Raw genomic sequence first — 12,273 nt, 5'->3', positions numbered from 1 at the left:
AAACCAAAGGAGAAATTAATAACTCAGCTTATTATTGAAGATAGTATGTTAAACCTATGTGTTTTACTTAGGTGATCCAGGCAATGTAACAGAGAAAATGCCATTTTTGGAAATTGAAACTTGAATGAGCCTCTAGAAGTGGCATTGGACAAAAATATGTTGATGAGAGTAGAGTGAGTGAAAGTTAAGTGGATCCCTCATCCCTGGCCCCACTAAACTCTTCTCAACCGAAGCTGGGACTAGAGACCAGTAAGAGAAGTGGTGCCATCGGGTGCAGAAGTCCATAGGAAGATGAAAAGGCATGGTCCACCAAACACAGAATGTCACAGAACAGAGAGCATAAGCAAAACCTGTTAGAATTACAGAGGGAAATTACAACACCCATAATTCAGAGTATGACTTTAATATTTTAAGTTCCTGATGGATCAAGCAAACCAAAAATAAGTGTGGACCTAGACAAAAGTATGGAGGTAATTAGCAAGGATGATCTCATAGAATAAGAAAAAACTTGTACCCTACATTAATATGTACTCCTTTAAATGTCCATTGGAAATTTGCAAAAAAAAAATGATTATGAACTAACGAGAATCAAACTGGCAATCTTTTGTTTTGCTGAATGATGCCCAACCAACTGAGCCACACTGGTCAGGGCCACCACTTAAAATTTTTTAAATTGTATTGGGGTGCAGGGGCTTCCTGAAAACAAGATGTGACAACAAATTGGAAGCAGGGGAATATTTGCAACATATATGACAGACTTAACAAGTTTATGCCAATATGTGAATAACCCTTACAGATAATAGAAAAAGATAAATCTCAATTTTAAAAATGGGCTAAGTACATGAAAAGACTACACACACACATAAAACACACACTACAAATAACCAGTAAACATGAGTAGCATTTTAAATTATTTAATAATCAAAGAATTGTATAGTAAAAGACTATATGTATAGAATAGCCAAAATGAAGATATTGTCAATGTATAGTATTTACAATTGGCAAGAATTGGCAGCTCAGTCATTGTTAATGTTCTTGGTAAATGTAACTTGGTACAAGCTTTATGGAGGGCAACTTGGCAGTGTGTTAATTTTTTAAATTTGCTTTCAGCAAGCAGTTCTGCTTCTAGGAATTTATCCTAAGGAAATAATTGGACAAACACACAAGATATACAAGCTGTATATTATAGAAGCACTGTTTATAACAGTGAAAGATGGAAACAACCTCCAAAGATTTCCATAGTTGGAGATTGGCCTTATTTATTAAAACTGACAGTGCCTCACTGTATTTTTTCCATATGGAAGATAGCAATAAAATACTTGTCAGAAGAAAATGGAACAGATTAATTATGATTTTATAATTATTTTTTAAAACAAATAAAAGTGAATGTGTATGTATGTGTATTTGTGTATGAGCATAAGAAAGTCTGAAAGTATTTATACCAAAACTTTAGCAGCAGTCATCTCTATGTAGTAGAATTGCAAATTTGTTACTTTAAAACAAATGCTTCTATATTATCAGATGGTTTTTTCCAATAAATGTAAATTTTATATAATCTACTAAAATTACATGCTTATTTCTGTTTTGAGATATAATATTGTAGAAATAAAGGAGTTAAAATGCCACCTTTAATTCCACAATATCAACAAGTCTTTCTATCAACTCTAATAAATATTTATGTAATGATTACAAGAACAAAACCCCTATAAAGATGACATTAGAGATACTTAGATTTATTCACATGTCCTTCTGCAGATGAACCTTCTGAATGGTATCAAACCAAGAACAGCTTTCTGTTGCTCTTCTGTTTCTCTGGAAATGAGTTCTGCAGAGCTCATGCTCCCACTCACTTTCATTATGTGTAGCTAGCTGCCTTTTGTGTAAAAGAGCCTTTTTCTGGAAATGGCTGAGAGGCTCTGGGGAAATGCAGGAAGAGTGAGGATAACCTCAAAGTGTGGTCATGTGCTCATGTTACTTAACATTTTTTGTGTCCTTCTTAGGCATGACATAGTGAAAATATCAAAGTAGAAATCAGAAGGCTGAGTTTCCAGCTTTTTAGTAACTGTGGGACCCTGGGGCCAGCATCTCAGCCTTTGTTTTCCTTCTCCTTATCACAATGTGAAGGATCTCTGATGTCTTCCAAATGGTCTTGACTTGACTCAAAGATCAAATGAGGTCATCCTACACCAACACAAGGTTCTGAGTGCTTTAGGGGATGCAGAGATAAACAAGATATGCTCTCTGCATGTGGAGGGGCTTCCGACCTGGTCAGGAAAGCAGATATGTGAAAAGAAGCAAAGGAGAAGGAGGCAGAGGAGCTGTGCTGTGGGCTAAGTATAGAACTATGGAGCCTTGAGTTACTTTATGGGTCATAATAGAGAGCCTACTAGCCTTCTTGGATGTGGAAATGAAAAAGCCCTGTCCTAGTGGAAAGAGTTATCCCCCATGTTATGCCCCATTCTCTCATTAAATTTTGTAATTAGATGAAGGGTTTTTTTTTTTTATTGTTCCTTTATTTTTTTATCTTGCAAGTCTACCTGAATAAAACTAAACCTCATGATTCCCAAAGTATTTTGTCTACAGAATTATTCCCCAAAATGTGGATGTGGACTATTATTTTTTATTTATGTGATTATAAAGAGAAGTTCATCTTTATTTTTGCCTTTATAAGCATATCATTACTTAGACAAGCTGCGAAGAGGAGCAGTTTTGTCAATTAAAAGATAGTTTGTGAAATTATCTCCCCTAAAACTCCAACCGAGTAGGAACATCAGAGTATTAGGAAGAGAAAAAATAGACCTAATATCACTGGCTTTCAGCCAGTCTTAAAGAAATTGTAAACAGCCAAGTTAACTTGTACTATGAATGGTCAAGATTTTAAGGCATAGACATCTGTGCTTTTCATGTGTTATTTGGCTTCAGATTAAGATATCAGGATAGGTATCATATAGTACATTGGTGTATGGCAGGTATAGCAGTGAGAAATCCGTTCAGCTTTAAGTTACAACAAAAACAAGACTGACCATGGCATAAACCAAAGTGAAAAGGCTTACTTATCATTTGTAGCAAGCAGTTCTAGGATATGTGGTCCAGGGCTGATAAGAAGCTTAACAAAGGTCTTAAGGGACCCAGATTCTGTGCTCTGCCATCTCAGTTGAGAGACTTCCATCTGAATGCTGTTCCATTATTGTCGCAAGATGCCTGAGGCCTGATAGGGAGGAAGGAAGACATTAAGAGAAAAAGGCGAATGGGCATGCCAGCCAAGCCCATCTGTGTCTTTTAAAAGGCTTATATTAAAGATAAATGAGTAAATCCACCTAGCATCTTGTACTTACGTCCCATTGGTGAGAACTCATTGTGGACATAGACCAATTCCTAGGAGGTAAATGGAGAGAAAAGAGACTAGATGGCAGCTAGATCCACCTACCCAACAATATCTGCCACAAGTGCAGGTGGAGATATTCATGTTAAGTAAAAATATTGTCACTATTTAACTGTTCTCATTTCACCTCTTGCCCTTTTATGTAATTTTTATCTTGTTTCTTTATTGGTGTCTTGGCACATTTAAAAGCTCAGGTTAGCTCATAGAGCACCCACTTCTCAGGTTTGAATACTTCCTCCCTTCAACCAAGTTCATGGTTAATTCGTTACCATGCAAATGTCAGGTGCAGGCAATATTTATAAAATGCAACATTTCTTTCTGTCTCTTTAGAGCATTTAGAGGAAACTAAACATCTCAGCAGCGAGGAACTTACAAGGAGCTGATTGTGAAAAATAATTGTTTTTTTAACAAATCAAATGAAATGTAGTTGGATGCCTCTAATTATCTTTCTCACAAAGGGTATGAGAAAGAGTATTTAACCCTTGAAGCTAAAAGAAATATTTCTTTCTCACAGGGAGAAGCATTTGGGAATTTTTGCCTAATTGAAAGTATAGATCAGTTTGTGCCTATACATCTTAAAAACATTTTTGTTCTATGTTGATTTCTTTTATTTTGTAATATCGCTAAAAATTGCAATGATGCATATTAACTACAGTGAAAATGTGTTTCACCACCAAACACAGCCACTGAAAATATTCTGGTGAATTTTCTTTATGCATAATTTTGTGGGTTTTTTAAACTTAATTTATCACATGCATGTTAATTTGATTAATTACCTTCATAAATATTTGAAATACAGATAATCCGTCAAGTAGCTATACCAGTTTACTTAAGCATCCCATTTTCCCCATAGTTTGACATTGAAATGGTTACCAACTACTATTATCAGTAAACCAACAATATTCATCGTATTTTATAAAATTGACTTTGAATTTAGGGTTATTTCCTAGGATAGATTTCAAGAAGTGAGATTAGTAAATCAAAGGGTTTATATTCATGAGCAATATGTGAGTTAAGTACTCATTTTCAAGTACATTTGACAACTCTGCATATTAACTGTTTATATATATATGTAGGTTGATTGTTTTAAATTGCATTATTAGATTAACTGAAACCCATTCAGAAACTTACAAGGTTTAAATAAGTAAAATGAAACTATTTTGGTGTATGATATGAATTGAAGGGCTTAATTTTTCCCTATTACATTGCCATTTTTTATTTTCTGATTTCTGTCTCTGTCTTTCAGTTTTACAGGAGATTCTAAGCTTGCCTCGAGTATGCGCTATGTGGAAACCCAATCCATGCAGATAGGAGCATCCTATATGATTCAGTTCAGTTTGGTGATGGGCTGTGGCCAGAAATATACTCCACACATGGACAACCAGGTGAAACTGGAGTATTCAACCAACCATGGCCTTACCTGGCACCTTGTCCGAGAAGTAAGTTTATTTTCTTGGAAGTTTGTGATAGGTATCTTCTTCCTTTATGCACAGGAAGCAAAGAATTGCAATTCTAAAAATTTAGATGTGGTTGAAAAGAAACAATGTTTTTTATAACAGAATTGACAAAGTCAGCAGCAAATTATAAGGATGCCATATTCTGCACTATCAGATACTAATGGGTATTAAAAATGAAAAAGAAAGGGAATAACTTCAGGACTGGATACTCTATCATGGTGTTTTGAATATTATTTTCTCTAACTCTTTTCCTCTGTAAACATGTCTCTTTCTTCCTTATCTATAGCATGTCTTCATCTGTTCTAAGTCTCTTTACCTGTAGATAGACCTTATTAAGAATATAGTATCTCTTGCCTTATAAACAACAAAAAATAAATACATAGAGTCACTTTATTAGAATAAAATGTACTTCTCTATATATACACTGATAATCTGAAATTGGCAATAAATGGATAAATATCATAGTGAATAGAATGATTTAACAAAATACCAGTGTTATGATAAAAGGTCAAAAAATGAATTCTAATACATTTCCGTTTTTACATGTGAGATTTAAAGACATTTAATTCCATTATGGCATCTTATTTTAATTATTTCTCAAATAGCTTCACAAAAGAGAAAATCATGGATTATATCCATATTGTACATGGTTGATATTATGACATTAGATTTCCTTCAGGCCATTTTCACCTATTGCCCCTGGAGGAAATAGAGCCTGTTTGATTGTTGCCTGACTCTCTTTTAGGAATGCCTTCCAAGTATGCCAAGTTGTCAGGAATTTACATCGGCAAGTATCTACCATGCCAGTGAGTTCACCCAGTGGAGAAGAGTCATAGTGCTTCTTCCCCAGAATACTTGGTGAGAGACATTTTTATATATGGCTGTCACATTAACTTTTACTATCTCTGTTAACATGACTTGAATATGAAGAAAAGTTAAGCACAATGACAAGATGCAATCATATTTTTGTCATAAAAAGACCCAGATATTTCTTTTATACTGAGGATATTTAAAAAATAGAGCTAATGAAAATTTGGTTTTTGAACTGTCCTAGCTTTTATGGACCTCCCTTTTACCCCAACTTTTCTTTTAATGGGAACACTCAGTGAACCTTTTCCTTTAGGTTTGACATATATAAGGGAATGATACAGGAATATAAAAACTACTATGTCAGGATAATTTGGATTGCAAAGCTGTTTTCTTGTTGTAAAGCCCTATTTTTTATTTCATAAGCTTAATATACATTTTTTTCTTTATTCACACTCTTTCAGCAAAAATAAAAATCATCTCCCAGGAAGCAGAAGCTTAAGTAACTAGGAAGAAAGTTAAGCATTTGATAATGTGAAAGAGAAAAGCACATTTTTTTCCCAAATGTTTTGTGGTTTCATTTTAGATTGATGACTCTGAGCACTGTATGAAGAAGAGATGGTAGAAGAAAAATTGAAGACAGATAGACCAGTTAGGGTGTTTCAGGCATTTGATGTTTAGGTGGCTTGGAGTATGATGCAAAGAGCCATCATTTGTGAAATATGTATTAATTATATAGGGCTTGCTGATGAACTTGATGGGGTCTATGGTAGAAGGAAAGAATCAAAAATAATTTCAAAATTCTGGACCTGGGAAAATTGTTGGATGGCAGTACCACTGACTGAAATGTAAAAGACTGAAGAAAGATTAGATGTGGGGCAGGAAATTAAGAGCTCTGTTTTTGATGAATGAAAAAAAGGTGAAGGGGGGGACTTCCAGTCAAGATGGTGGCATAGATAAACACAGCTCACCTCCTTGAATAACTACATCAAAACTACAACAAACTATAGAACAACCATCACTTAGAACCATCAGAAATTGAGCTGAATGAAAATCCTACAAGTATGGAATTAAAGAAGAAACCACATCAAGACTGGTAGGAGGGGCAGAGATGTGGAATGGGCTGGTCCCACACCCATGGGTGGCAGATAAAAATCAGGAGGTTATATCTCGGGAGCAAGCGGTACTAGCCCTACACCAGGCCCCCCAGCCTAGGGTTCCAGTACTAGGAAGATAAGTCTCCTTACCTTCTGGCTGTAAAAACCATCAGGGATTGGGACTATGGAAGACAGAACTGCTGGAATCCCAGGCAGATCCTCTTAAAGGGCCCACATAAAGACTTACTCAAACTCACTCCCTCTGAGCTTCAGCACCAGGGCAGCAGAATAAAAGGCATCAGAGTCATATGGGGACAAACTGAATTTTCTGGCATCAGGGCAAGAGCTAGGAAAGCAGCTTTCTCCCAGACAGAAGTGCTGGCAGAGACCATTGTTTCTTTTCTGAACCCTCACCACACAGAGCCACAGATCCAACAGGCAGGCACCATATCTGAGATTCCTTCAACCTCCTTCACACTGTTTGCCCCACTCTGATGATTCCCTGTGTTCCTACCCCATTCAAGCCCACCCAAGATATTTCTAGTGGCTTTCTATACTAATGGCTTATCTTGGCCCATGTTTCAGATTTTTCTAAATACTCTCAAACAAGCAAAACTGGCTTCAGTGAGCCCTGTACCTCTTCCTAAGTTTTCCCAGGCCTGGCACTAGCAGCAGCTGACCTTGGTTCACATCTTGGCCTCTCCTGGGAACTTCCAAGCCCAACACAAGAAGCTTCCATCTGCAGATCGCTTGTTCTGTGTAACCTAAGACAGTACACAGGTGGTGGCTAACCTTGTATGTGCCAACAGCAATCAAGACTCAACTACAAGAGGAAGGTGCACACAGTCCACATGGTGGGCATACCTTGAGTACCCAGGTTGGCTGACACGGGAGACTGTGCCACTTGACCCTATAGAATACCTACTATGTTAGGCCACTCTATCAAGCCTGGGAGGTGTAGCAGCTCTACCTAATACATAGAAAGAAACACAGGGAGGGTGCCAAAATTGGGAGACAAAGAAACATGGCCCAAATGAAAAAAAAGAACAAAACTCCAGAAAAAGAACTACACAAAATGGAGATAAGCAATCTATCAGATGCATATCCAAAACACTGGTTATAAGGATGCTCAGAGAACTTGGTGAGGACCTCAACAGTATAAAAAAGATCTAGTCAGAAACTAAGGACATACTATTTGAAATAACGAAAAATTTACAGGGAAACAACATAGAATGGATGAAGCTAAGAATGAAATCAATGATTTGGAACATAAGAAAGCAAAAAACAACCAATCATTACAAGAGGAAGAAAAAAGAATACAAACTGAACAAGTACAGCATAAGGAACCTGTGGGAGAACTTCAAGCCTTCCAATGTTTGCATCACAGGGGTGCCAGAAGGAGAAGAAAAGAGCAAAAGACTGCAGCTTCAACATGAGTCTCAGCTTCTCACCTTTCTCCCTGAGCAACATGAGCTTCAGCACACGCTCCAGCTTCTCCACAAACTACCAGAGTCTGGGCTCCGTGCAGTCTCCCAGCCACCGGGTCTGGCCGGCCAGCAGTGCGGCCAGCGTGTATGCAGGCACCAGGGGCTCGGGCTCCCAGATCTCGGTGTCCCACTCCACCAGCATGCAGGGCAACTGGGGATCCAGGGGCCTGGCTGCAGGGATGGCCGGGGGTCTGGAAGGCATAGGGGGCATCCAGAGCGAGAAGGAGACTATGCAATGCCTGAATGACCTCCTAGCCTCCTACCTGGAGAGGGTGAGAAGCCTGGAGGCTGAGAATTGGAGACTGGAGAGCAAAATCTGGGAACACCTAGAGAGAAAGGGACCCAGGTCAGAGACTGGATGCATTATTTCAAGATCATCGAGGACCTGAGGGCTCAGATCTTTGCAAATTCTGTGGACAATGCCCACATCGTTCTGCAGATTGACAATGCCTATCTTGCTGCTGCTGACTTCAGAGTCAAGTATGAGATGAAGCTGACCATGCACCAGTCTGTGGAGAATGACATCAATGGGCTCCAAAAGGTCATTGATGACACCAACATCACTCGGCTGCAGCTGGAGACGGAGATCGAGACTCTCAAGGAGGAGATGCTCTTCATGAAGAAGAACCATGAGGAGGAAGTAAATGGTCTATAAAACCAGATTGCCAACTCTGGGCTGACTGTGGAGTTGGATGCCCCCAAATCTCAGGACCTCAGGAAAATCATGGCGGACATCCAAGCCCAGTATGACGAGCTGGCTCAGAAGAACTGAGAGGAGCTAGACAAGTACTGGTCCCATCAGATTGAGGAGAGCACCACAGTGGTCACCTCGCAGACCGCTGAGATAGGAGCTGCTGAGATGACACTCACGGAGCTGAGACGTACAGTCCAGTCCTTGGAGATTGACCTGGACTCAATGAGAAATCTGAAGGCCAGTTTGGAGCACAGCCTGAGGGAGGTGGAGACACGCTATGCCATGCAGATGGAGCAGCTCAATGGGATCCTGCTGCACCTGGAGTCAGAGCTGGCCCAGACTTGGGCAGAGGGGCAGCGCCAGGCCCAGGAGTATGAGGCCCTGCTGAACATCAAGGTCAAGCTGGAGGCTGAGATTGCCACCTACTGCCGACTACTGGAAGAAAGGGAGGACTTCGATCTTGTTGACGCCCTGGACAACAGCCACTTTTTACAAACCATCCAAAAGACCACCACCCGCAGGACTGTGGATGGCAAAGTGTTGTCTGAGGTCAACAACACCAAAGTTTTGAGGCATTAAAGGCAGCAGAAGTGGGAGATCTTTTTGGAGGGCAGGAGGCCAATAAAAAGTTCAGAGTTCATTAAAAAAAAAAGGAAAAGAGCAAGAAATTGGAACTCTATTTGAAAAAATAATAAAAGAAAACTTTCCTAATTTAGTGAAGGAAATAGAAAAGCAAGGCCAGGAAGCACAGAGTCCCAAAAAGATGAACCCAAAGAAGTTCATACCAAGACATATCATAATTAAAATGCAAAAGGTTAAAGACAAAGAGAGAATCTTAAAAGCAGCAAGAGAAAAACAGTTACCTACAAGGGAGCTCCCATAAGACCGTCAGCTGATTTCTCAAAAGAAGAAATTTTTGCTGGCTAGAAGGGAATGGCAAGAAATATCCAAAGTGATGAAAAGCAAGGACCTACAACAAAGATTACTGTACCCAGCAATGCTATCATTTAAAATCAAAAGATAAATACAGAGCTTCCCAGACAAGAAAAAGAAGAGGAAGAAGGAGGAGGAGGAGGGGGTGGGAGAGGAGGAGAATGAGAAGAAAAATATGAACAATAAAATGGCAATAAATACATATTTATCAACAATGTAATCCAAAAAGCAAACAAACAAGCAGAACATTTAACAGAATCATAGGTTCAGAGAGGGTTTTAATGGTTTCTAGATGGAAGGGGTGTTGGGGGGAATGGGAGAAAAGGTGAAGGTATTAATAAGTACAAATTGGTACTTATAGAATAATCATGGGGATGTAAAGTACAGCATAGGAAATAGAGTAGCCAAAGAACATATATGCATGACCCATGGACACGGACAATGGGGATTGCCTGAGGGAGAAGGGGAGGCTGGGTTTAGGGGAACAAAGGGAGAAAATTTGGCACAACTGTAATAGCATAAACAATAAAATATGATTTTAAAAAAGGTGAAGGGGTATATAGTCAATAATAGCCACGATAACGTTGCATAGAGACATGGTTACTAGATTTATTGTGGTGATCACGATGTTAGATATATACACATCGAAACATTACGTTATACACCTGAAGCTAATGTAACATTATATGCCAAATATACTTAATTTTTTTTAATGAGAGTTTTATTTTTGTGATGTGAAGTTTGAGATACTTATCTATTGAAGCAGAACTGTCAAGAAGCCTATTGGACTTATGAATCTGGAGCTCAGTAAAGAAGTTTGGGCTGAAGAGTTAAATACTATGAGTACTATTGAAAGACCTGGAACAGGATGAGCTCACTCAGGAAAGCTTTGGACTAGAAATTAGAAGACCTGAGTTTTCATTATGTCTCTGCCAATGACCAAGTAACCACATAATTTTGACTGTTTACAAGCTCTTTAAGCTTGATTCCTTATGAGTATAATAAAAATGTTTTATTAGTTGATCTTAAAGGTCCCTCATAGTTCTGGAGCTCTAAGATTCTGTGATCTGTGTAATAGAAAAAGCATAAAAGAGACAAGAATTATATTTTTCTATGGTATCTGCCTTCCAAGTGCCCTATTATAAAGAGGAAATTACTAAATAAACCCTTCTTAAATTATATAAAAGTTAGGCTCTACACTAAAAAATGATTGAATAGTAACCTAGAATTTTTATACCTCCTTTAGTTGAAGAGTGAATTACTGCATTATATAAAGGTGCCTTCAGGATGATTTTTCAGGATTCATTATTATGTCAGTTGGATGCTTGAAATTTGATTTCCACATTTTTTTTATATCCAACTGTGAGCCATTTGCTGGATACTCTGTTCATGTCTTGTATAACAAGTTGCCACTTTCTAACATCTTACTTGTTTATGTCTACTGCTGGGAATATAATCAACACATATTTAATTTCAATTATATTACAAGTACATCTCTTAAAATACAAAACAACATATCAAATAATTGAAATACTGATCAAACTTGCTACAAAGCTACTGAGATTTATTTTTTTCATTACTTCACCATTAAGTGTATTACCTCATTATTTAAAATACACTGATTTCTGTTTATTGACACATGGGGTACATTTTCAAAATTATGATGGTAAGATAACATTGACAGTATATTTTAGAGGTGCCTTTTAATCCCCAGAAGTGATCAAAACTATTATTTTAATTAAATTTATTGGGGTGATATTGGTTAATAAAATTATATAGGGTTCAAGTGTACAATTCTGTAATACATCTTCTGTGTATTAATTGTGTGTTCACCACCCAAAGTCAACTCTCCTTTCATCACCATCTGTTTGACCCCCTTTACCCTTTTCTACCTCCCACTCCTTCCCTAACCCTCTGGTAACCATACTATTGTCTCTATGAGTTTTTGTGTGTTTTGTTTGTCTTACTTACTCATTTGTTACTTTCACTTTTATATCCCACATATGAATGAAATCATATGATTCTTGACTTTTTCTGACTGACTTATTTCACTTAGCATGATACTCTCAAGATCTATCAATGTTGTCACAAATGGCAGTATTTCATCTTTTCTTATGGCTAAGTAATATTCCATTGTATATATGTACCACTACCTGGCTGGTTTGGCTCAGTGGATTGAGCGTCGGCCTGCGAGCTAAGTGTCACTGGTTCGATCTTCCAGTCAGGGCACATCAGAGAAGGAAAACTCTGACTCCAAAAAACCTCCGCTGCCTTGCGGCATACCTCTTCAGGGGAAAGGCTAAGGGAGTAAACCCCGACAGAAAATCCGGAGCCGGAGTCCCTAAGGCGGTTTGACGTTGTAGTCAACACCGGCAACTCCTGCGGCGCACCTGAAGCCAAGCTGTATTGACTCCGT

General features: G+C 38.2%; 1 protein-coding gene and 1 pseudogene across 3 annotated transcripts in view; both read left to right on the top strand.

Annotated features, from left to right (window-relative positions):
- RELN (reelin) overlaps positions 1-12,273 on the top strand; it is a 650,203-nt gene that overhangs the window by 493,847 nt on the left and 144,083 nt on the right. For all 3 annotated transcript variants that reach the window (XM_090287313.1, XM_090287314.1, XM_090287312.1), the window contains exons 21-22: positions 4,629-4,821; positions 5,585-5,697. In XM_090287313.1, the coding sequence (XP_090143439.1) occupies positions 4,629-4,821; positions 5,585-5,697 (306 nt within the window). The remainder of the gene's footprint in view (positions 1-4,628; positions 4,822-5,584; positions 5,698-12,273) is intronic.
- Positions 8,212-9,503, top strand: LOC150001719 (keratin, type I cytoskeletal 18 pseudogene; annotated as a pseudogene).

The sequence above is a fragment of the Furipterus horrens genome, unplaced genomic scaffold (genome assembly GCF_987537825.1).
Source record: "Furipterus horrens unplaced genomic scaffold, mFurHor1.1.pri manual_scaffold_9, whole genome shotgun sequence".
NCBI lineage: Eukaryota > Metazoa > Chordata > Mammalia > Chiroptera > Furipteridae > Furipterus > Furipterus horrens.
This window is presented reverse-complemented; position numbering and strand designations above follow the sequence as displayed.